Below are 24,564 nucleotides of genomic sequence, written 5' to 3' on the forward strand. Positions count from 1 at the left end.
CAGTGTGCAAACATAAAGCAAATTCCAAATTTCAATGGTCACTAATTAACTGAAAATATATCCTGAAACGAGTTACTATGACAGCCTTTCCATTCAATCACAGAATGAATCACAAACTTACAGTTAGAGGGAACTTTAGGTCATCTAATGCAATACCACTACCACCAACACCCACATTTCATAGATGAGATAAGGGGCTCAAAGAGGTTGAAATGACTTTCTCAAGGCTATTCAGATAAGCTGGCAAAGCCAGGATTTTAATCTGGGTCCTCTGACTGTACATTCAGGACTTTTTCCAATGTACCTTGCTGCTCTCCCCTTTGATTAGTATCTAAGTGCCCAAAATGAAATTTCACAGTATTCATACTTTTCCTTTATTGTACATTCACTGATAGGTAGCTTTGATAATATTTCCCAGCAAGAAAAGTTATAATTATTCCACTAGAACTAATTGTTATGTCTAGTTTTTGAATCAGCACAGCTGAAAATTTTGATGCACATCCTTGTTAATAATATGCTGAGTATAACATGTGTTTTAAGGGAATTTCCATGCCCACAACATATTTACACCACATGGACAAGTATTCATTACACCTTGGCCTCAGCAACATGTCTGACAATACATTGCTGAAACCCTGGATTAGCCAGTAACTTATTTGAACACAAAGTTGTTGTTTCTTTTGTGGTGGCATTAACAATAATTGATAATGATTGATTTAATCATAACTAATGTTGCTACCATTAACACAAAGGAATCAACATATTTCTCAAAATAGCCCCAAACACTAGAATTTTAAAGCCACTCAGCCTGAAATACCTTGTAAAAAAAGTACCATGCATGAAAACCAGTAAACATGGACTGGCTTTTTGCAGAATAATCATCTGTCCTGAATGACTGTCACATTAGCTGGCCTGAAGGCAGAGGCCTAGAACAAGTGATTTCTTCTACCTCTTATTTAAGACGATAGATATTTATCAAATCCCTATTACTGAGCTATGAGCTCCTGGCTTATTCAAAAGAAGTATAAGGCATGATCCTTGCTTACTTGAAGGTTACCGTCTTGCTAAAGAGATTAGATTGACGGGCTGTATCCCAAAGAGATCATAAAAATGGGGAAAGGACCCACGTGTACAAACATTTTTATAGCAGCTCTTTTTGTGGTGGCAAAGAATTGGAAATTGAGGGGATGCCCATCAATTGGGGAATGACTGAACAAGTTGTGGTGTATGAATTTAATGGAATACTATCGTGCTATAAGAAATGATGAATAGGCAGACTTCAGAAAATCCTGGAAAGACTTAACATGAACTGATGCTGAGTGAAGTGAGCAGAACCAGGAGAACATTGTTCACAGAAACAGCCACAGTGTATGATGACTGATTTTGATAGACTTAGCCCTTCTCAGCAATGCAAGGACCTAAAACAATTCCAAAGGACTCATAATGGTAAATGCCACCCACATCCAGAGAAAGAACCATGGAATAGGAATACAGAGCAAAGCAGATTATTTTCTTTTCTGTTTTGTTTTGTTTTTACTTTCTCATGGAATCTCTCATTCAATATAATTCTTCTATGCAGCATGACTAATGTTAAAATGTGTTTAAGAGGAATGTACATGTAGAACCATATCATTAATATTGCATATAGTCTTGGGGAGGGAAGAAGGAGGGAGGAGGAAAAAATTTAAATTTATGGAAGTGAATGTTGAAAACAAAAAAGAAATTAATAATTAAAAAAAGAAATGAGTGAACTACAAAAAAAGATATGAGATTGACACACATGAATCCATTAGACAAAAATATAAGATTGTATATAATAAAGGGATGAACTAATTAGAATCATGTGCCCAAATAACGAAGGAGGAAAAGGAAGAGGACAGAGAAGAAGTAATAGAAGGGAAGGAACAGTAAAGAGGAATAGGATCGGAAGGGGGGGGGGAAAACTTCTCTAGAGCAGTGTGATCTAGTGGATGACTATTAGACTTAGAATCAGGAAGACTTGGTTTCAAATAATGCCTCAACTTTCTAGATGTATCCCTTTAGGTAAGTCACTTACCCTTGCTAGCTTCCGTTTCCTCATCTGTAAAACAAGGGGTTGGATTCAGTGACCTCTAGGATCCCTTTTAGCTCTCAATCAATTATCATTGCTAATTTTCCATTTTACCTCGGGTGGATCTAGTCATACAACTCAATACAACATGGAAACATAAGTCCTTCTAGTTCAGCCCTGATTCAATCTTCAGGCTGCCTTTCCCATGTCATTTGATTCTCTGGGCTGCCTGCCTTTCACATATTAGCATCATGGGCTCATGGATATAGAGCTGAAAGGGGCTTCAGAAGACCAGCTAGCCCAAGTCCCTCATGTTATAGATAAGGAAACAGACTTGTCTACATGCAGACAAGGAAAGGAAGAGAAAGTGAGCAAGAACGTCCAGACTCCTCAGACATAACACACAGGTGAATCAACCTAAGAGCCCATTTCTTTGGGGGAGGAGAGCCTCATCTTACTGTTAATGACTGCCTCTGTTAGGTCTGTTTGATATTCTGTTCACTCTCTGTTAGTGCATGTGTGTGTATTGGGGGGGGGGGCTCAGTTAATTAGGTGGCTAATTACATGGTCAGTTAAATGTCTTTATTCTATAGCTCTTTTTTTTTGGAGGGCAATTGGGGTTAAGTGACTTGTCCAAGGTCAAACAGCTAGTAAGTGTTAGGTGTCTGAGGCCGGATTTGAACTCAGGTCCTCCTGACTCCAGAGTCAGTGCTCTATTCACCGTACCACCTATTCCACCCCTATTCTATAGCTCTTGACAATCCTTACTAAACTGTACTAAAAGAAAAGGGAAAAGGAAAAAATATTTAATGTTTTCCCTTATAATAGTTAGCAAAAATACAGAAAAAAATATTTTTAAAAGCTCACAAAATACTTTACATTTTTATCTCATTTGATTCTTACAACAGACCTGTAAGGTGAGTACTACTAACATCCCCATTCTACAAATGAGGAAACCAAGACAGAGAAGGTTTAAGTGATATGCCCAGGGTCATACAACTTGCACGCCCCCAAGGTAGGATTTGAACTCAGATCTTCTGTATTCCATGTCTCATGCTCTACCACTGTACCACCTCTAAAATAATTACCACTTAAAGGTTTGTAAAATGCTTTACATATAGTAAAGGTCCTTACAACAACCGTTTGAAGCAGGTATTGTTTTTGTTATTGTTGTTGATGTTACTGAGGTTATGTGTATCAGCATAGAAAAATCTCTTTTAAAACGGGTTTTTTATTTTTCATTTTAATTACAGGTTTTGTTTTTCATATCACAAGAATTCTTCAACAAAATTTAAATATAATTTGAAGATTGGCTAAAAGTGGGTTTTTAAATAAGCAACCATAGCCCAATTCACATAGGAAGCATTCAATGAGCTTTCTGGACTTGTGATGATAGAGAAATAATAGGATCACAGCCCAGCACGGAAAGAGATGGCCAAGGTCTGAATAAACAGGATGCTGGGCAATAGCCTCTGTGGAGATTGGTGATTGGAAGGAAATACAAATACAAATATTCCTGCCATAAAAAATTTTGCTTCCAACTTAGGGAAAGTCAGTATAGTAATACTCACTAATTCAAGTTAGCCGTTGGTATCTAATATGACACTTTGGTTAGATGTGAGCTTGCTGTTAGGATCCTCTTAATTCAGATTTGACTTTGGGACAAAGGAAGACACTTGTAAGTGATCGAGTAATTAACAAAATGTTTACATAGTCCTAACTAGCAAGTAGAGTGGGAGAAGGGAAGAAGCGTTTATTAAGCAGCAACTGTGCACTTTATAAATACAGGCTTGTTTGATCTTCACAATAACTCTGTGAGGTAGGTACTATTATTATCCCCATTTTACATTTGAGGAAACTGAGTCAGAGGTTTGGTGACTTGCCCAGGGTCACACAGTCAGTAAGTGTTGGAGGCCAGATATGAACTCAGATTTTCCTGACTGCAGGCCCAGGGCTCTATCCACCTCACCACCTAACTACCTCTAGCTAGAATATGTTAACAAGAATACAGTGGTATTTAGCTTATAGATTGTTGCCCCTCTCTCTCTGGCCCGCAGGGCATGATGTCATATTTAGACAACCCCAAGTCAAAAGAACCCTGCCCTTATGTGAATGGGGACTTTTAGGCCCCCCAGTGACCAGGAAGCCATGGGAACTCAACCAGAGGCCCTCAGGAAGAAGATAAAAGAAGAGAGGAAAAGGAGTGAACTGGGAATGTTCAGAATCTCAACCCACCACTTACAGGAAAAGCTGGAATACCCCAACATATCTCTTGATTCTCACCAAATGCCTTTGTATGTGCATACAAGTCAGGCTCAACACCAATTAAAAGTCTTTTCAACACTATGCAATAAGTAGACAGGAAAGTCATAGAATACATGTGTATTCTCTGAATTATCACAGGGTCCCTTCATAACATGTTATCATGCACTTTAATAAACAGATTCACCAACATTCATGTGAGCAGGTACTAGGTGGAGCAGATTGTATATGCTCAAAAGCCTGGGTCGCTATAGACCCATGTTTGGCTTCACAAGTATTAGTGGATCCAGAAGACAGAATTATGAGCTAAGGGTAAAAGCTGCGAATTTTGGCAAAATCTTCCTAATAACTGGAAATACCCAAAAGTGAAATAGGCTGCTTCAGGAGGCAGGGGATTACCTGAGTTGAAGTTCTTCAGAGGCTAAATGATTCCCTGCCAAGTACAGACTGGATTCCTTGGGGGTATGAATAGCACTAAATAATTTCTGAGGTCCCATCCAATTCGAAGATTCTGTGACTTGGAGAAAGTAGTCACATGGGTTGGTAACTGCTGATATATTTTTAGATGCCTTTCTCACCTTCTCTGAAGGATTTCTCTCTCTCTCCCCACCCTCCCCCATCATTATTTTCTCACTCCCCCTCTTGAAAATCAATCCTTCACTGCCTTCAAAATTATATCCAACACAAATTTTTTGCCTATACTGTTGTGTAAATGACTTGGGGAAAGCAAGCATTTTGACTTATTTTCATTTTTTTGTGACAGCAATGGCTATATTCATGTAATACACATATTTAATGGATTTCTTCTGTTGTGTTTTTAATGGTGTCGTTTTAAAGAATGGCTCCTACTCCAAGGATGAGTGCAAAACTTGTATTCTTAAGGAGAACATTTTAATTTCTAGCCATACATCATCTTATTGAGCTTCACGTTATCACGCTTTGCAAATATTGTCTTTTTTTTTTTACAAATTGAAGGTTTATGGCAACCCTTGCGTCAAGCAAGTCTATTGGTGCTATTTTCCCAACAGCATATGCTCACATTATGTCTCTCTGTCACATTTTGATAATTCTCACCATATTTCAAACTTTTAAATTATTATCATATCATATCTTTGATGTTACTATTATAACTGTTTTGGGTACCACAAACCACACTCATATAAGATGGCAAACTTAACTGATAAAGGTTGTGTGTGTACTGACTGCTCAATCTACTGGCCATTTCCTGTTTCTCTCCCTCTCTTCAAGCCTCCCTATTCCCTAAGACACAATAATATTGAAATTAGGTCAATGAACAAACCGTAGAGGTCTTTACAATGGCTTCTAAGTATTCAAGTGAAAGCAAGAGTCAATAGATGCTGTAACTGCCACAAGCCACCCCAACCTTCAGTAACTACCAAGCTGATCAGTCAGCAGCCATCGACACTGAGGCCAGACCCTCCACCAGAAAACATAATGACTCACTGAAGGCACAGATGATGGTTAGTATTTTTAGCAATAAAGTATTTTTGAAGTATATATATATATATATATATATATATATATATATATATATATATATATACATATATATATTAGACATAATACTATTTCATACTTAATAGACTACAGTATAAGGTAAACAGAACTTTTATATGTACTGGGAAACCAAAAAATTCATGTGACTCATTGCAATATTTGCTTCACTGAAGTGGTCTGGAACCAAACCCATACCTCCAAAGTATGTCTATACAGAAGCAATAATGTAAAGACAAGCAATTTTGCAAAATTTGGGAACCCTGATCAACACAATGACCAACCACAATCCCAGAGGACTCATGATGAAGGATGCTTTCCACATGCTAAGAGAGTTGCGATGGGACTCAGTTCAGACAAAGACATAGTTTTCTGGACATGGCCAATGCAGGAATTTGTTTTGTTTGAGTACGCATGTTTGTAAAAGGGTTTTGTTTCTCTTGCTTCCTCAGTGGGTGGAGGAGAGGGGAGCAGATGGATCTTCATTTAATTTTTTAAGAGTACCTCCCAGTGACTGTTTAAAGATACTGAAGTAGCTATTGTTATTGAAGTCAAGTACTTCAAGGATAATATAAGTCTACAAAGAAATAGCATCAGTCACACCAAAGGGCAAAGGAAAGTAAGATTAAAAAAATGAAAAACAACACTAACAATTAACAAGTTATTGTTACATAGTGCAAAAAGCAAGCAAGGACTTTCAAAAGGACCTAGAAACTAAAGGGACTATTAGTGACTCCTCTACAATGTAGCATAGATTTCTTGAACTTAAAAGGACATCATGAAGACCAGTTTGGTTGTTTTTAAAGGCAGTTTCTAACTATTGCTGGGAAGGAAAAATGCTTGTCACAGTCAAGACAATACACACATTGGAGTAACAAAGATCGGAAAGGGGTAATTTTGGCTATAGAGACTCACTTTTCCATTCAAGGCTATACCAAAACTTTTATCAGAAAAACTCCAGAGAAGCTCAACTGAGTCTAGGAGAACTGACAATCTAGGCATCTTCAAAAGATTGTAAAACATTCACCTCCCAAAAAAATGTTTTAGGGGACTTTTTTTTACTTCTAGTCAACCTGGAAGTCTTGTTAACATTGAGAAATTGATGGATTCTGATAAACACATTGAGATATTGAGAAGTAGAATTATTCCAGAAAAGAAAACCCCATAATGAAGGCAGAACACTGCAACACAAACTTACACCATGCCATATGTTATAGAAGATTAAAAAATGTATCCATGAGATGGAGATAATTAGGTTCAGCCACCTGGGGATTTATCTGGTGTAAATAAATGCCACTCAAAACCTATCAGCTATAATTAAGTCTAGACTTAGAAAAATAGACTGTTGATCAAAGATACCTTTAATTTTCGGTGTGATAAAAATGTGGTTTCAGGGTAAAGAATTAATGCATTTGTGTCAAAGTCTTGTGAACTCAATGTCAAATCGTGTAAAACAAGTGACTGCAACAAAGGACAAATGTTTAGAAGGTTTTTCCAAGATTTAAAAAGTTGTAAGATTTAATGTATGTCAATAAATGTAATTATTTTACTTTGTCCCAAGTAATTCTCCCCCCTTCCCCTCCCCCTCCCCGCCATTGTGGATGGTTTTGTTTCTATACAGCTGCTCTTCCTGACTTCTTTGAAAGTATCACCTTTTCTTCCTCTCAATGACCCATCAGGTCTGAGTGTCATAATAGAAATGCAGCTATCTTACCTTCATTGATAAGGATAGGTTGCTATGGAAACACCAGCAGGTCAGCTCCATTTTGCATCTCTTTTCATTCTCTCTTCTGTTTCATCTAAAAATTCTATCGGAACCGATCTGTCTTAGCTGAATCTCCTGCACAAGTTTCTGCACTTTCCAGGTACAGATTCCCTCTTTTCATTGTCTTTGAGGTGATACCATTTAATCTTCAGCCAAACTCTTCCATGTTGTTGTTGTTCAATCATTTTCAGTCATGTCTGACTCCCTCTGACCCCATTTGAAGTTTTCTTGGCAGAGGTACTAGAATGATTTGTCATTTCCTTCTTCATCTCATTTTACAGATGAGGAAACTAAGGCAAACAGGATTAAGTGACTCGCCCAGGGTCACGCAGTTAGTAAGGGTCTGAGGCCAGATTTTAACCCAGGAAGACGAGCCTTTGGGCCTGGCACTCTATTCAGTTGCCTCCAGATCTTTGTTAGGTGGTGTCTGATTCTTTGTGACTCTGTGGACTATATCATGCCAAGACTGTCCATGGGATTTTCTTGGCAAAGATACTGGAATGGTTTGCCATTTCCTTCTCCAAGGGCAAACAGAGGTTAAATGACTTGCCTAGGGTCACCTAGCTAGTAAGTGTCAGAGGCTGGATTTGAACTCAGGTCTTCCTGACTCTAGACCTAGCACTCTCTCCACTGAGCCATCTAGCTGCATATTAGTTTGTACTAATTGTTTTGCTTTGCCTTACATGTCTCTCTTCCTTGCAAGGTAGTCATGTATTTGCCTGCTGAGGTAGCTTCTTTTGGTCTTATCATGGGGACTACTGATAATCAATTAAAACTTCTTTAAGTAATTGGAATAATCAATCAATGTCTTTATGTTTATCTATTCCTTGTTTTTCTGAGTCAACAGCTTGTTTACAACAGAATCATAGGATCACAGATGCTATGGGGTCAAGTCAGGCTATTTTGCAAACCTTAGAGACCACTGAGTCTATCCCTCTCATGTTACAAATAAGGAAACTGAGGCACCACAACAACCCAGGGAGACAGGTACTGTTATTATCACCATCTTACCAACACATAGCTAGTAAGTACAGGAGATGGAATCTGAACCCAGTCTTCCTAACTCCACCCTCTCTATACCATACCACTTCTAGTAGATCAGAATACTGTTGTTTATTCAGTCATTTTCAGTCACGTCTGACTCTTCATGACCCCATTTGAGATTCTTTTTTCTTTTTGGAGAGGGAAGGGCAGTTGGAGTTAAGTGACTTGCCCAAGGTCACATAGCTCGTGTCAAGTGTCTGAGTCTGGATTTGAACTCAGGTCCTCTTGACTCCAGGGCCGGTGCTCTTTTCACTGTGCCACCTAGCCGCCTCCCCTCCCCCCATTTGCAGTTTTCTTGGCAGAGATATTGGCCTGCTTTGCTATTTCCTTCTTCAGGTCATTTTACAGATGAGGAAATTGAGGCAAACAAGGTTAAGTGACTTACCCAGAGTCACACAGCTAGTAAACGTGTCAGGGTGAAGTAGTAGTAATTACATGCATTGTCCCAACTGGTCAAAGGTCCATGCAGACAGATGATTTAGAAATGACTCTCATGTCTGTAACCAGTCACTTTCCTGGGCATGGGCTATTTCATTGTTCATAATGTTTGATGCTCACTATATTTAGTGCTTTCTAACTCTCTTTTTAAAAAAAAAGTATTCATGATATACAGACTTGAGGTATCTGGATTTACCAGCTTTTGGTCTCTTTCATTCCTTGATCCTGACCAAATTCTAAAATATTTTTCAATCTCTTCCTCCACACCACCCTCACATTGAACTTAAAAGTATCAAGGTACATGACAGATAAGTTCGGAGAATTTTGTCATAGAGTTTCTTCTACTCATTGATCTTCTGTAACAGAGACTGGATCACAAACTTGTATTATCTTCATGACATTCCCTTCATTTATCCTTATTGAGAGCAAGGTAAAGTGAGATGACCAAATATCCTATTTTTTTTTTTTAAAGCAACTCCATGCTTTCCCTCTCTGGCAATCTGAGAACCAACTTTTCGGTTGGCTGCAATTTCCTTATGGTTTCTAGGTTCCTTTAGAGTGAGAATGTCAAAATTTGTATAGTTTAGGTTCTCAGGTAATATGCCAACACATTGGTCATCGAAGAAGGATGTTACACTTAGAAATCTAAATGCAAAATTAATATTTATAAGAAGTCTAAAAATGTTGTTATTAGTACCTTCTCTCTTGCCCCACCTCAATGCCCCCCTACACCTTTTTCTACTTCTCTGCTATTGATACTTCAGAAGAGAATGGCCTACAGTAATGAGGCCCATTTTGTTTTTTTCCTCCATTTTGTGAGTTGCCAAGGCTAAAGAATTCTTCACCTAGGGGCCATTCTACTGATGAGTCATTCCATACTTAGCTAGACTGGTCCTTGGAGAGCAGGCACAGACTAGAACCTTGAAAAAAGTAGTCAGTTAATAAATATTTGTTAAATTTTGGAGTTACTGGTCTAAAGCCAATAAAAATGTTACATTTACTTTTTCTAAGAGACTAATATTAGCAAGGAAATATTTAGAATGGTGTTTAGAGTTCTGCTAAATTTATTATGAAAAAGACGTCCTTAAATGTAAGATGTCCCACTGAAGGAAAAAGCTTGCTGTAATGACAAGGTAAAGAGGGTAGATCATAGAACAATACAAGCAAAAATAATGAAACCTACTCAGCAGACTAAAAAGGCTTTTTATAGTAAACCATGAGATGGAAATAAGACAAACTGAAAGTAATTACATACAGTAAGATACCAGAATAATTAGATTTGCTTATATTTGCAACATGCACTCACTCACCTTTGCATTTTCAATGCAGGGGCAGAGAGCCCAGGCAGCACTGGCCTTAACATCTGGATGAGGATTTTTCAGCAAGGACCACAACAAACGAACTCCATCTAGGCGATCGATTATCCTGTTGTGTAAGCAATGTTAAAGATGCACATGTTAATGATAGGTTATGTGCATAACCAGAATGAAATGTCATTAATTTACACAACTTTCATGCAAATCAAAGCAAGCAAAACCAGGAGACAAATACACACAGCAGTAATAATAACAACATTGCAAAAAAGAAAAAGAGTAATTTAACAAAGATTTAAGAGCTCTTATCAATGCAGTATCCAACCACTATTCCAAAGAATTGGTAATGAAAAATGTTACCTAACTCCCGCAAGAGTACTGATAGACTAATTATGAAAATATGAAAAATGGGACATATATCTTTGGCCAATGTGGGAATTTATTTTTCTTGATTATGCTTATTTCTTACAAGGGTTTTCTTTTTTTTTCCCTCAGTGGGGAAGAGGAGGCAAGAGGATTGGAGGGAGAGAAAAGAAATGCCTCTTAATTTAAAAGAAATATAAGAGAATTATTGCATTTCATTAATTATGCACATTTGAACTCCTGTTTGGATGCTTGGATTTGAATATATAAAAATTAGAAAAAAGCATTTTTAATAAATTCATGCCCACTGTCAGCTCAGTGATTTCAACACTACTAAACTTAGGACATAGAAAGCAAACTGCATAATAACCACGTGACTTTGTAATAAACTACGTGCAAACTGAAACCCCAGTTCAAACATACTGGTTTCTTTCATATAGTAACAACTAAATACTTTCCAAAACAAATATTTAGGCCAAAAAAACTATGTACTTAACTATTTTATTTGGTCTGTGTTTAATGTATTTACCTTACTGTATGACATATTTTAAACTCCTACGGTTTTAATCTAGCATTAGGAATTAAAATCGTCACACCACAGTGCATCCTTTGTTGGGCATGAATAACACGTAACTTGTTTCCCATGTGTTCCCTTACCAACAAGACTAACATTGAACACTGTGTTATAATTACTTAAACATACTGTAATCAAAGTATCTTCATGACTAGCCGAAAAATGAATTATCATCAGTCATCTCTACGCCATCTGTCTTGTGTTTATATATCAATCAGTCTAGAGGATCCTAACTTCACATTAGGGTCCACTGAGTACTTTAAATTGAGAGGAAGGCCAAACAAAATTTAATATCCTTTACAAACATGGCTTTGTTCAGAAAGATACATTAAACTCAAAGCAGATGAAATGAAGATAATGCAAATCAAACTTTCTTTGAATCTTAACCTCAAGCTGAAGTTTAATTATATGAAGTATTTAACCATGAACACTATATGTATTATTAGCATACAATGTAATTCAGATTCAGTCTCAAAAAATTAATGCAAAAACATCTCATTTCCCTTGATTGTGAGAGATGAGCTTGCCAGAAAAATATATTAGTCGCAAAGCTCCAAGTAGAAAACCACTTCTGCACATCCTCGTGAAACAATTGATATCCGTCCTATCACATGACGGGCATTGCATAAAAAAAACCTAACGGCATCTTTTTTTTCCCCAAAAAGCATGAAAATATCTTTGGTTTGTTTCAGAAGAGTGGGTTTATTGACTTCAGAGAACTGATAGTGAAACAGACCTCTCTCTCTTTAGCAAGAGGAGACAGACTATGGGTGTGGAGGGAGGCTTACTTTGTCAAGTCCAATGTATTAGTTTTTGTTGCTTTATCATACTTCTTTTTACACAACAGAATTCTAATAGGGCTAGGAATTCCATTGAAAGAGATATCTTTTAAAAGCATCAATAAAAAAATTTTAAAGAGTAGATTCATTTTGAAATTTAACCTTCTCTCCAAACCAAGGGTTATCTGTCAGATGCCACTTTACAATTTTACATGTATTGGGGTTCAGAAGAGACTTTTAGCTGCCAATTTACATTATAAAAAAGTAAAGATAAACAGCTACATACTTTATAACAACATATAAATGTTTTCTTTAAATAAAAATGATCCATTGGCCAATCAGCCCTACTGAAAAGACATTCAATGTCAAGGTCTTGTTCTTTATACAACTAGGCTCCAGTTAGTGCCAATAATGAATCCCATGAAGTGGTCAAATTATTCAGAATCACACCATTCATTTCCACTGGACTGAATCAATGGTCATATTTTACATACAATTATAACTTCAAATAGTGTGAATTTGAATAATATGACCACTTCATGGTACCCATTATTCTCACTAATCAGGATCTCACTAATCTCTAGCTAGAATTAAATGCATGATCTCTTAGAATTACAATGAATTGGAGTTAGGTCAATCTTATCAAAAATTCAATGCTATACTTTGCATGTAGTTGGCTAAATGAGAGTATGAAGTTTTCTAATGGGATTATGATCCTTTTGGAGGGAAATCCCTCAGGAAAGTTAGGAAAAATCACAGATTTTCATTTCTACAGTGAGAAATAATAAGGAAGAAATGCCAGTTATAGTGATCTATTTGGAATTACGTGCCTCTAGATAAAAACTTCAGGAAATCACTTTACCCTTAGTTTTTAAAAAATCTCCAAAAGTTTCCCCTCCTCCACCAGTCTAGTTTCAAAGTTTAAAAAGAAAAAAATAAAGGTTATTCAGGCATGAACCATTCTTGATGAAGTCATACCTACTTTTAGTGATCACCGATTCCCTTTCTAAGTGTTCACAAACCATCTTAATAATGTGTTTTTAGAATTTTTCCAGAAATAGAAGTCAAGGTTACTGGTTTACAGTTTACAGAAGTGGGCTATTTCCCTCTCTAAAAAATTTGGAGGACAACATTTGCCCTTCTCCAGGGCTACAGTGCCAATAATGGCTCAGCAATTACATCTGGCAATTCTTTCAATACCCTAGGATGTATTTTGTCTGGGCCTGGTGACTTGAACTCATCAAGAGAAGCTAAATACTGTCTGTCTCTTCACTTATCTTGGGTTTTAACTACCTGTTAGCCATTTTCATTATCTCCTTCCCATTCCAAACGTCTTTCTCTTTGAAAATGAAAACAGAAGAAGAGTTGAAAGGTTCATTACTCTATCCCATAAGAGCATCAATCCCATCCTTTTCTTTGTTCCTTTGCTTGCCCCCAACACAGCTAAAACAACAACAATCTTTTTTGTTATTTTTATTATTGATCACCAGCCCCAGCTCATTCTGGACTTTATTGGTCTTGATTCAGTTTCTACAAGAATCAACTCTTTTACATTTTATTCCCAGTTTCTGGCCCATGCTTTCATCTTTCAATAGTTTTTTTTTAAACAAATCTGAATAGGCTAAGTTCTCTTTACATTCACATTAATCCCAGCATCCCCTGTTTGCATGGTTTACATTAGAATAATTTCTATTTCAGTCTTCATTCCTCTTGGGCTGACTATCCTTGCAAGTTATTGGGCCATTGGATCTGACCTATTCTTATTCTCAATCCTTTGAAAATGGCTTCCCCTTCCTCCCTTCCCAAACCCCTCAATGTAGGATGCATATCTGACTGTATACACCTTTGCTCTCACTTTTATCTTATGAACTCTATGATGGAATGGTCACTTGGTTCCAAGATTCTTGCCATTTCTACTCCAGCAACCAATTCTTCCACATTGGTCAGTGTCAGGCCCAGAAGAACAGCTCCAATTGTGGCTTCCTCCATGTCTTGGAGGGTGAAATGATCATGAAGGGAAACCAGAAATTTGTCAGCTCTTCTGCTCTTTGCAGAGAATTCTAGTTCCTACCCAGTTAATTAAAGGTCCCTTTCATTGCAGTATCATATTTCCACACCAAGTTTATGATCTATTTCCCAAGTTCCTCCTTTAATTCCTTTCTGTTCACTTAATGTGTAGAAAATCTCAACAATGACGTCACTTTTCTACTGATATTCACCCAAATGCTCTCTGCAGGGTTTCATTTGGGTTCCTTGTTTTCCTTTACAATATTTCCTTTACTTTCCTCTAATATTCTTCTTTTTGCCTTTTTTTGGAGGGCAATTGGGGTTAAGTAACTTGCCCAAGGTCACATCCCTTAATATTCTTTACAAACATGGCTTTGTTCAGAAAGATACATTAAACTCAAAGCAGATGAAATCAAGATAACGCAAATCAAACTTTCTTTGAATCTTAACCTCAAGTTGTGGTTTGATTATGCGAAGTATTTAACCATGAACACAATGTGTATTATAACACTATACAAGGCTGTTTCACTCTTATCTTTTTATCTATTACTGTTGTGGAAGGTCTACTTTTTTACTTCTATATTCTAGTCACAAGTCCCATCCTAACATGTCTCAGTAATAGCCATAAAATCACATTTCCCCCACTTGTACAAGGCTCTTTATTTTGCCCTGCTGAGGTGCATAGGAAGATTTTGGTTCAAATATATTTATCAGACTTTGCACAGCTCTGCCTCACTTAAAACCAATTCATGCACAAGTCAAGATATCACCCTCGTGATGTCACTGGTCATCTTCAAGAATAAAGGAAGAACAACAATAAGATGTTAGCAGCTGTGTGGCCCTGGACAAAGCAAGTTAATTTGTGTGTGCTAAGGCATCAGGATAAGAAAAAGGTTGGACTTGATGGATTCTAAAATTCCATCAGCTTTAAATCTATCATCCTGTCATCAATACGTTGTGAATGACTGAACAGACATCTGAGGCCATGAGTCTTGTTGCTGGCTCCCTTCTTGAATATTGTTTCCTATGAATTATTCATCCCCTCTTCTCTTTGTTGTACCTCCTAATCTCTATGGTACCAATCCACACATGGCTTGACCAAGGTTAGCAGATTACAGAATTGGAGACTGGAGCTAACTCTGCAGTCTGAGGTCCTGTGTTTGAATCTTGACTCTATTTAGTTCTTTATGTGGCTTTGGGGTCAGTCACCAAATCTTTTTGGATCTCAATTTCCCCAATCATAAAATAAAGGGGTTGAACTAAACAATTTCCTGTAATCCCTTCCAGATCTAAGTCCTATGATCCTACATATGTAGCCTTCCGTTCCAAATATAATCATTTTTCTACTATGCCATGTTTTAGAATTACTTCTGGAATCAAATATAAAATCATGTATTTGGTTTTAAATGCTGTTTACAACCTAGCCCCTTCCTACTTTTCCAAAGCTATCCTCTATAATCCAGTGACACTGATCTTTATTCACGGCACATAACAGGGCATCCCCTGATTTCATGCCTTTTCACTGGCTTTCCCCCATACCTGGAATGTTCTCCCTCCTCAGATCTACCATCTAATTTCCTTCAAGACTCACTTTCATTCTCACCTTCCACAACAGGACTTACCCTTCAGACCCCCACCAGAGCTGGTGCCTTCCCAATGAGATTTGTATGTTGTCTCCCCCATTAGACCATGTACCTAGACAGCAGGGACTTGTTTTTGCCTTATTTTCTTTAGCATTTAACAAAGTGCCTAGAACATAGGAACCTCTAATTAAATGTTTTTTTTTTTATGAAGAAGATTATGGTGATGAATTAGATTTCACTTAAACTATAGGTGGCAAATCTTAGAATCATTTTTCATTAACACAGCAGAATTACTTTCAACTCTACTAATCTTGTTCAGTTGGGTCCCACTCCCCATTTGGGATTTTGTTGTCAGAGATACTGGAGTGCTTTGCCATTTCCTTCTCCAGCTCATTTTACAGATAAAGAAACTGGGCCAAACAGGGTTAAGTGACTTAACCAGGGTCACACAGTTAGCAAGTGTTTGAGGCCAGATTCGAACTCAGGAAGATGAGTCTTCCTGATTCCAAGTCCAGTGATCTATCCACTACTCCAAATCTTAGTATGACCAAAATTAGAGGCCATGTGTATAGAAAGAAGAAAGAGCATTGGCTCAGGACTCAGAGAAGCTGGGTGCAGATGCCATCTCTATGATTTGTAATGTGCGTGACCCTGGGCCCTGGATTCCTCACCTGCAAGATGTAGTGGTCGGTTAGGTTCCCTCCAGATCTAAATCTAAGGTGCATAAGCCATACGCCACCCATTATCAGAAGTTATTTATTTGTTTTGATTAGCATCTTACTCTGAATTTATTTATAGAAGTATGCTAGTTAATCCTGTGGTTATAGTCACTTAGTAATGCATTTTACAATAATTTGTTGATGTTACAAAGGCAAAAGTAAACTATTTATTTAGAGATCTCCAACTTCACCATAGCAATCACCACTCAGCCCAGTGGCTAGGCTAACCATTCTGAGTTATATAAACATAGTTTCAGTTTCTAGTGGCAACCAAAATTTTATCTATTGCAAACTGATTTTGATTGATAATTTCCATTGCTATAAATTACTAAAATGAACAAAAAAAAGAGACAGCTGTTTGTTATATTCTGCAATCCTTTTTGTTACACTAACATTCATCAGGATCCGTTAAGAAGTCTGGCTCAGTCCCTTGCCAAGCTTAACCACATACACAAATGTAAACAAACAGTGTTGTATGAACTCCACATCGTGTGCACTGGTAAGATTGTGAGGTTGAGTTCTGGCCCTGTTGACATGACTATTCTGAAACCACAGTTTTACATGTTTTAAGAAATGTTCACAATATTTGCTGAAAACTGCATCGATAAATAGTATTAAATGACAATGGCTCAGACTCAATGTGGTTAGCTAAAGAGAGTATAAAGCTCTTCTTAAACCTCAACATTAGGAAATGGAAGTAAAATCCATATGTTCTGAAATCAAGAAGCAAAGTTGAAAAAAAGTGGGGATGGGGAAGAAATTAATGCCAGACTTGTACGATCATCACTAAGCGAAAAAGTATGATTAGAAAATAACTTCCTTCAAAAAAAAGCCTCAGAAGTTTTATATGGCATCTCCAAGCATTAGTCTGAAAAAGAGACCAAGCTGGAGAATAAGTTTTGGTTAGCCACCCTAGGGAATTGTGAAATCCAAATCTGTCACAAAAGTCTAGGGCCTTGACAGAGTTTAAAAACAAAACAAAAAAGAGTTGGTCCTTTCATAGGCCCTTTGGACTTTTAGCAAGAAAGAACTTTCAGGATCTTCCAGTTCAACTGTTTCATTTGATAGGTGAAGCTACTGAGGCCCGAGGGGCAGCAGTTAGTTGGGATAGTAGACAGAGTGCCAGTTGGGAGTCATGAAGACCTGAGCTCAAATCCAGCCTCAGATACTTACCAGCTATGGGGTTCTGGGCAAGTCACTTAACCCTGTTTGCCTCCTTTTTTTTCATCTATAAAATGAGCTGGATAAGGAAATGGCAAACCACTCTAGTATCTTTGCCAAGAAAACCCTAAATAAGGTCACAGAGTCAGACACGACTGAAATGACTGAATGACAGCAACAAAAACCTAGGCCCATTGTTCTTTGCTTCCTGTCTCACCCATCAGACTATGAACTCCCTGAGAGCAGTGACTATGTTTTGCTTTCCCTTGTATCTCCAGAATTTAGCACAGTGCTTGGCAAATAGTAGGGCATTTAAGCACTGTTTATTGACTAACTGATTTCTCCTTCCTGGGAAAAGAGTTTGCTGAGGGTATATTGTCGGTATGTATGAGGGCCATTCAGACTTGGGTCTCCTGCTGGCTAGTATTCTCCTTCAGATGATGGGGCCCTTGTAGCTGATCCTAATTTGCATCAGCTCGTATCAGTAAAAGGTAAGATCTTTTTGCTACTATTCTATTTATTGGTGTGGTAGTTAATGTGGTTCTGAGTTCTAACTCTGATTTCACTGGTATGGGCAATTCCAAATGAATTCCATCAATGCATCTTCTCTGCAATGTTTAGTCGTACTAAGTTGCCTGGGACACTGAGAGGTTGTATGTTGCCCGGGATCCTAGGGTCAGGGTGTGTTGAGGTTAGAGCATGAACTTGGGGTTTTTGAACTCTAAGGTTAGCAGTGTTTTTTCCCCGAGTATAGCAACATAAAAAATACCATTGATATTCATTAGAGTGACAACCGATTTTCCTCTTCTACTTTGAGAAACTAATTTTCTTAGACTGTTTCTAATGTCATTCCAATCAGATCTTCATAACTGACTTGATAATGGAGGAAGAGTCATGATCCAGTCTGCAGGTGTTAGCCTTGCTGGGGCAGACTGCATCAGGCCTAGAGTGAACTCCTGAGTGTGTCCTCAGGAGTGTGGTCTAAATCAGATTAAAATGAAATTGGGAAATGATTTACAAAATAAATGAAAATACTACATGGATAATGTTAATGTGTGGTTTTCCAAGTCAATGTATGGTTTCAGGTATCCATTTCTCTTTGAGTTTGACACTGACCTAGTGGATAGGGAAGCCTAGGGAGGCAGTGTGGTAAAGAAGAAAGGAAACAAAATTTGTAGTTAGAGAACCTTGGTTCAAATCCTGCACCTGGCTGGAATCCCAGCCCAACCAATGACTACTTGTGTGACCATGGGCAAGTCACCTAGCATCTTTCAGGCCTCAATTTTCTCATTTGTAAAGTGAGGGAGTTGAACTAAACGGCCCTAAATTCCTCCAGCTCTAAATCTGCTGGTTATGATTTTACAGAAGAATGCAGAACTCATCACCAGAAAGATGTGTGTTCTAATCCTGCCTCAGACATTGACTAGTTTTTCAATCCTTGTTAAGGCACCCACTTTCTCTGGGCCTCCTCAGTTTTCTTATTTATTAAATAAGGAGGCAGGACTTCTCTCTTTCAAGTTCAAATCTTTGATCTTACAAAAATATATTAGATTTGGAGTCAGAAGACCTGAGTTTGAATTCTGGCTGTGCTACTTCCTACCTGTTTAGCCTTGAGCAAATTACTTCTACCTTCCGGGCCTCAGATTTTGTTGCTATGCTTTCTGCATGACTCTGATTCTGAGTAGGATTGGACATTGGCCTTTGCTGATCCCCCTTGCCTTCCCTCATTGATTATCCCTAATTTCCCCTATACATAGCACAAATTTAAAAGTCCAGAGCTCTTTCTACCATGCCATGCTGACGCCCATGTCTAGTATCTAAGTTCTTCTTCTGCACTATGCCAACTGCTTCAAATTCATGGCAAGAAATGGTCATCCATAACTATCTCAGAGAGGGCCACAGCTATTTCCTAGAAGGTACATGAGTACTAACCAGAGTGGTCTAATTCACACTTTCCAACATTACTCTGAGGGAACCAGAGAACAATAAATACTTGCAAGTTAACACAGAAGGCATTACTGGAGAAAATTGCTCTGTGAGGAAAAGCATTCCAAGTGAGTAACAACCAAATGTTCAAAGCCAAACACTTAATGGGTATTTAATAAATATTTGGAAACCAATGATACAGTTTGACATGATCATAAAAGACTTCATGAAAAGAGCAGGAATCAAGGGGGAGCTTTAAAAATAAGTAAATTACAGATAATTAGAGGAGAGCTGGAGAAAAGATGTGAGACCAGGAAGAGAGGAAGTGTGATGAGATGAAACAGAAAGAGAAAAAGTATGGAGGGATGACTACAGCACGTAGAAGGATGGTGAGGAAGCCACTGACCAGAATCAATTGGTCAATAAGCATTTCAGCATTTACTTTGTTTTTTGAAGGGCAATTGGGGTTAAGTGACTTGCCCGAGGTCACACGGCTAGTTTTTGTGTTAAGTGTCTGAGGCCAGATTTCAACTCAGGTTCTCCTGACTCCAGGGCCGGTGCTCTATTCACCGAGTCACCTAGCCATCCCTCAGCATCTACTTCTGTATGTACCAGGCACTTTACTGGATATTCTTCCATCAGTCTACTTGTGTAAGGTTTCCTTTCCTGGTCATCTGTATCATTGGTAATAAGTGTGAGACCATTTTTTACACTGGCAACATGCTATAACCTACTTCACAGCACTGTCTCTCTTTCACTTTTTGGATCACCTGAGCTATTGTCATTTAACACTAACTTCTTTATGCCTCCTGGTTTTATTTACAGGGGAAACGCTTAAATTCAATTCCTCTAGTAATTTGTCATTTTGTTGTTCATTGTATAAAGATCACAACAGGTAACATTTATATAGCACCTTCAAGTTAGCAATGATCACAAGTTAAGGTTCCCTACAGTTAAGGTTTGTAGATAATTTAAAATTTTGTGACCCTTACCCCCCCACACACACACAAACCTCACATTTCTTTAAAACTTTGACATCTGTAGAATGCTTTCCTTCTAACTGTCCTGAGAGGTAGTTATTATTTTAGAAATGGGGAGATTGAAGTTCAAAGACTTCTTCAGTCTTTGGAGAAGTGACGTGTCAGTGATCATGAGCTGTTGTTAGGGGGTCATATGTCAGGGATACTGTAGGGAAGAAACCTATTTAGAAAAAGGCTATCTGATAACTGGGAGCCTGTGAATCTAAGGTCAGGAGGGACCAGAAGGTGATTCATTTGAATAGCTAGTTAGGCTTGATTGAAAAATAATAGGGATTGTCAATTCATAAGCAGAAGAGTGACTTGATAAAATTGTATTTTAGGAAGATTATTTTGCCAGCAGTATGCAAGAAAAATTAAAGGGGAACTGGACCAAAGGGAGGGAGGACAACTATGAGAAAAATGCAAAAATTTAAGTATATCAAGCACATGGAAAAAGAGGAGAGCAAAAGGAAGAAATATGAAAAGAAGGAAAACTTCTCTTCATTCTGGCTCACAAAACTATAATGGGCTTGGTCTATTTTACAATCAGGCAATTTAGACTGGTTCTGTGGTAATATGACCTATGCAGAAGAAAGGTCTTTCCAGCTATAAAGGTCAATTCTTTTCTCTTGCAAACAAAACATAGTCTTTTTTAAACTTTTTTTTCTTAAAACAACAAATTCAATGAAAAAAACTATCTATGCTGTAGCAGCATAATTATGCATGAACCACAAAAGCCAGGAAATGTTGAGTTACAGGATCCATGGTAACTTTTAATTCTATCCCGGTACATAATTATGATAATGGGATCTTTTATTACATGATCATGTAACACTGGATCATGTGACAGTTTAAGAAACATTTTATAGATCTGAGTGAATTGCATGGAGGGAAGATTTCATACAATTATTGTAAAAAAAAAAGTACATATTATACAAGTTAATTTTCCTATGAGGCAGTGTAACATAGTAGATAAAGAGCCGGCCTCAGAATCAAGAAGACTTGAGTTCCAATCCCTGACTCTATACACACTGACTGTGTGACCCTGAGCAAGTCACTTATCTCTCAACGCCCCCAGACAATTCCTCATACTACAAATTATAGAGAAGTTGCCACCCTGCTTTGGTAGAGAGGGCTTCCTTATTGAGAGTCCCCTGTGCCAATGAAATCAGAAATCCATACCTAAAACAATTTTTCCTATACAAATTTCCTAAAATACTGGACATTTATAGTCACCAGAAAACCTTTTTTTCTTTCAGTATCATAAAATAGTGTACAATACAACTCCATCTTATATGTAGTTATTAATTGATGAAAATACCCACGTCAAGTTATTTTAAAATAATTAAAAACAATCCTTTTTCTAAGCTACTACAAATTTAACATGCAGTCTAACTTCATACACTCATATTTTACAAACTCCTAATTTCAAGTGATTTAGAGAGAGTCTAGGCTGGTCTAACTTTTTTTCTATGGAGAGCCATAACTAGCACTTCTGGCACCTGGTATCGATCCAGTCAAGCAGAGAGTAAAAGGAAGAACAGATCTCTAGGTTGTGGGACCCTTAGGTAGATAAACCCTAGCAAAGGAGACCCATGTAGGGCACCACCAGGATTCTCCCTATCAGTAGAAGAAATCCCAAGAACATCCCCTGGGAAAAACATGGCACAGATCCAGGAGAGCTTTCTCACCCACAAACAGGTTGCAAAGGTTAAGTGGGAGCCAGGCTGGGAAAGGGGACAGGGCTTTAAATGTCAGGCTGAGGATGTGGTATTTTATCCTATGAGAGACTATTGCTGACTTTGGAGGGAAGGGAGTGATATGGCTGGATCTGTGTTCTAGGAACATCCATTTGTCAGTTGGGTGGAGTACAAATTTGAAAATGAGCGACCAATTGGAAGGCTATATAACAATAGTCCACGGGAGAAATGAAAAGGACATGAAAAAAAGAGGCTACATGAGTGGCTAAAGGGCAACAGATAGAAGAAATGTTGTAGTGGGAGAAAAGATAAAACTTGGAAACTGATTGGATAAGAAAAGCAAGGAAGAAGGAAGAGTCAAGGATGATTTCAAGGCTGCAAATCGGTGTGACTGGAAGGATGGTGGTACTGTGACAGAAATAGGGACATTTACAATGGAGATCGACATAAGGGAAGAAGATGATGAGCTTCAATTTGGATGTGTTGGGTTTAAGATGCTTATAGGACATCCAAATGGATATGTATAGCAGACAGTTGACAGTGAAAGCCTAGAGAACAGGAGAAAGTTCAGGGCTAAATACAGAGATTTGAGATGGTTAGAAAAGAGATCACAATCGACCCCACAGGTGCTTATGGGAGAGACTTGTGAAAAAAGAGAAACCCTAGACAGAGTCTTGAAAGATGCTCAGTGAATATACAGAGGAAGGATACAACAAAGGAAATCGAGAAGGAACAGTAAGATAGAGGAATCCAGAGAGAATATTATCACAGAAAGAAGTCAAGGGAGGAGGAGAAAATGTCTAGAAAATGTAATGGACAGGGTCAAGAGGTCTGATAGAACAAGAACAGAGGGGGAAAAGTCATTGGATTTAATATGTAAGAGATTGCTTTTAATCTCACAGAATGAGTGGTGATGTTGAAAACCAGATTATAAGGGATTGAAAAGAGAGCAGGAAGTGAGGAAATAGCTTAGGAATTTTGGAAAATAAATGTGTATTTGGAAGAAGGTTAAAAGTTTTCCTAAAATCAATAATCTATAACTGATCATTGTTTGAAGTCTGGTGAGAAAAAAAATATTTAGCTTGGAACTTGTGTTTCTTTAAATTGTATTGTATATTTAAAAGGAATACCAAGTTATACATAATAGATTTGGAGTTTCATGTGCAATCATCTTTAGTGACTATGCTGTGGAAATGCTTGTTTTATTCCATAAATTAAAAATAAAATATAAAATTGTTAAAAATGTATTATACATGTAAACATATGCATACATATGCACATATATCTTGAAAAAGTCTTTGTATAAATATCATTAATTAATAATGAGTAGTTTATGAGATGCAGTGTATCATATTGGATCTGGCCTTGAAGGCAGAAAGACCTGACTTCAAGTATCACCTCTGATACATAATGACAGTGTAACATTGGGCAAGTTACTTAACCTCTCCATGCTCTCACCTACTCTCAAAGACTATGAATTGCCAAGAACATACTAATTTTCATTGGTAGAGAGTTTACTTATTCTAGACTATTTCCCTTAATTACTGAAACCACAGGTACAGGACCAAAGAAGTACCTTACTGATTGATTCTATCATTTTAATAAGAATTCTTTTATAAATTGTACTCTAGGGGCAGCCAGGTAGCACAGCGAGTAAAGAGCACCGGCCCCAGAGTCGGGATGACCTGGGATCGAATCCAGACTCAGACACTAAGCACCCACCCAGAAACACCTGGCCGTGTAACCTTGAGCAAGTCACTTAACCCCAGTTGCTTAGGGGAGGCCAGGTGGCACAGTGAGGAAGAGCACTGGCCCCAGAGTCGGGATGACTTGGGATTGAATCCGGGCTCAGATACTTACAACCACACCCAGAAATAACAGGCCATGTAACCTTGAGCAAGTTACTTAGCCCCAATTGCTTTAAAAAAAAAAAAGAAAGAAAGAAAGAAATTGTTCTGTAAGGTGGAAAAGTCATAACTGATTGGTTCATATGCTAAAATCTCTAAAACTGAGCTGGGGATAATCCAGATAATTGGGGTTTAAAAACAGTTTGTCTTATCGAAATACTTGAAGAAAAAACAAAATACCTAAGGAGGATTAAATATAATCCTATCTGTGATCTAACCCAAACCTCTATAGGGCTCATTTTACTAACTCTAATTTAAAATAAATTGGAGGCAAAAATCATGCTAGCTATAAAACAAGCACACCATCAAATATTGAAAGATGAGGCTGAACCCTAAAGATTTAAAGTGATGGCTAAGTATTTTAACAAAAATATAAAACACAGTTATATTTCCTGATGATGCGCTCACTGTATTCAGCCTCAGAACTGGGAAACACTTC

At 37.7% G+C, this 24,564-nt stretch overlaps 1 protein-coding gene across 1 annotated transcript in view; it reads right to left on the minus strand.

The window, feature by feature from the left end:
- ODAD2 (outer dynein arm docking complex subunit 2) overlaps nucleotides 1–24,564 on the minus strand; it is a 217,122-nt gene that overhangs the window by 84,888 nt on the left and 107,670 nt on the right. The window contains exon 17 of the mRNA XM_069086371.1: nucleotides 10,385–10,499. Coding sequence (XP_068942472.1) covers nucleotides 10,385–10,499 — 115 coding nt within the window. The remainder of the gene's footprint in view (nucleotides 1–10,384; nucleotides 10,500–24,564) is intronic.

The sequence above is a fragment of the Petaurus breviceps genome, unplaced genomic scaffold, assembly GCF_028583685.1.
Source record: "Petaurus breviceps papuanus isolate PSGF00001 unplaced genomic scaffold, PetGlider_PUasm1.0 178, whole genome shotgun sequence".
In the NCBI taxonomy this organism is placed as follows: Eukaryota; Metazoa; Chordata; class Mammalia; order Diprotodontia; family Petauridae; genus Petaurus; species Petaurus breviceps.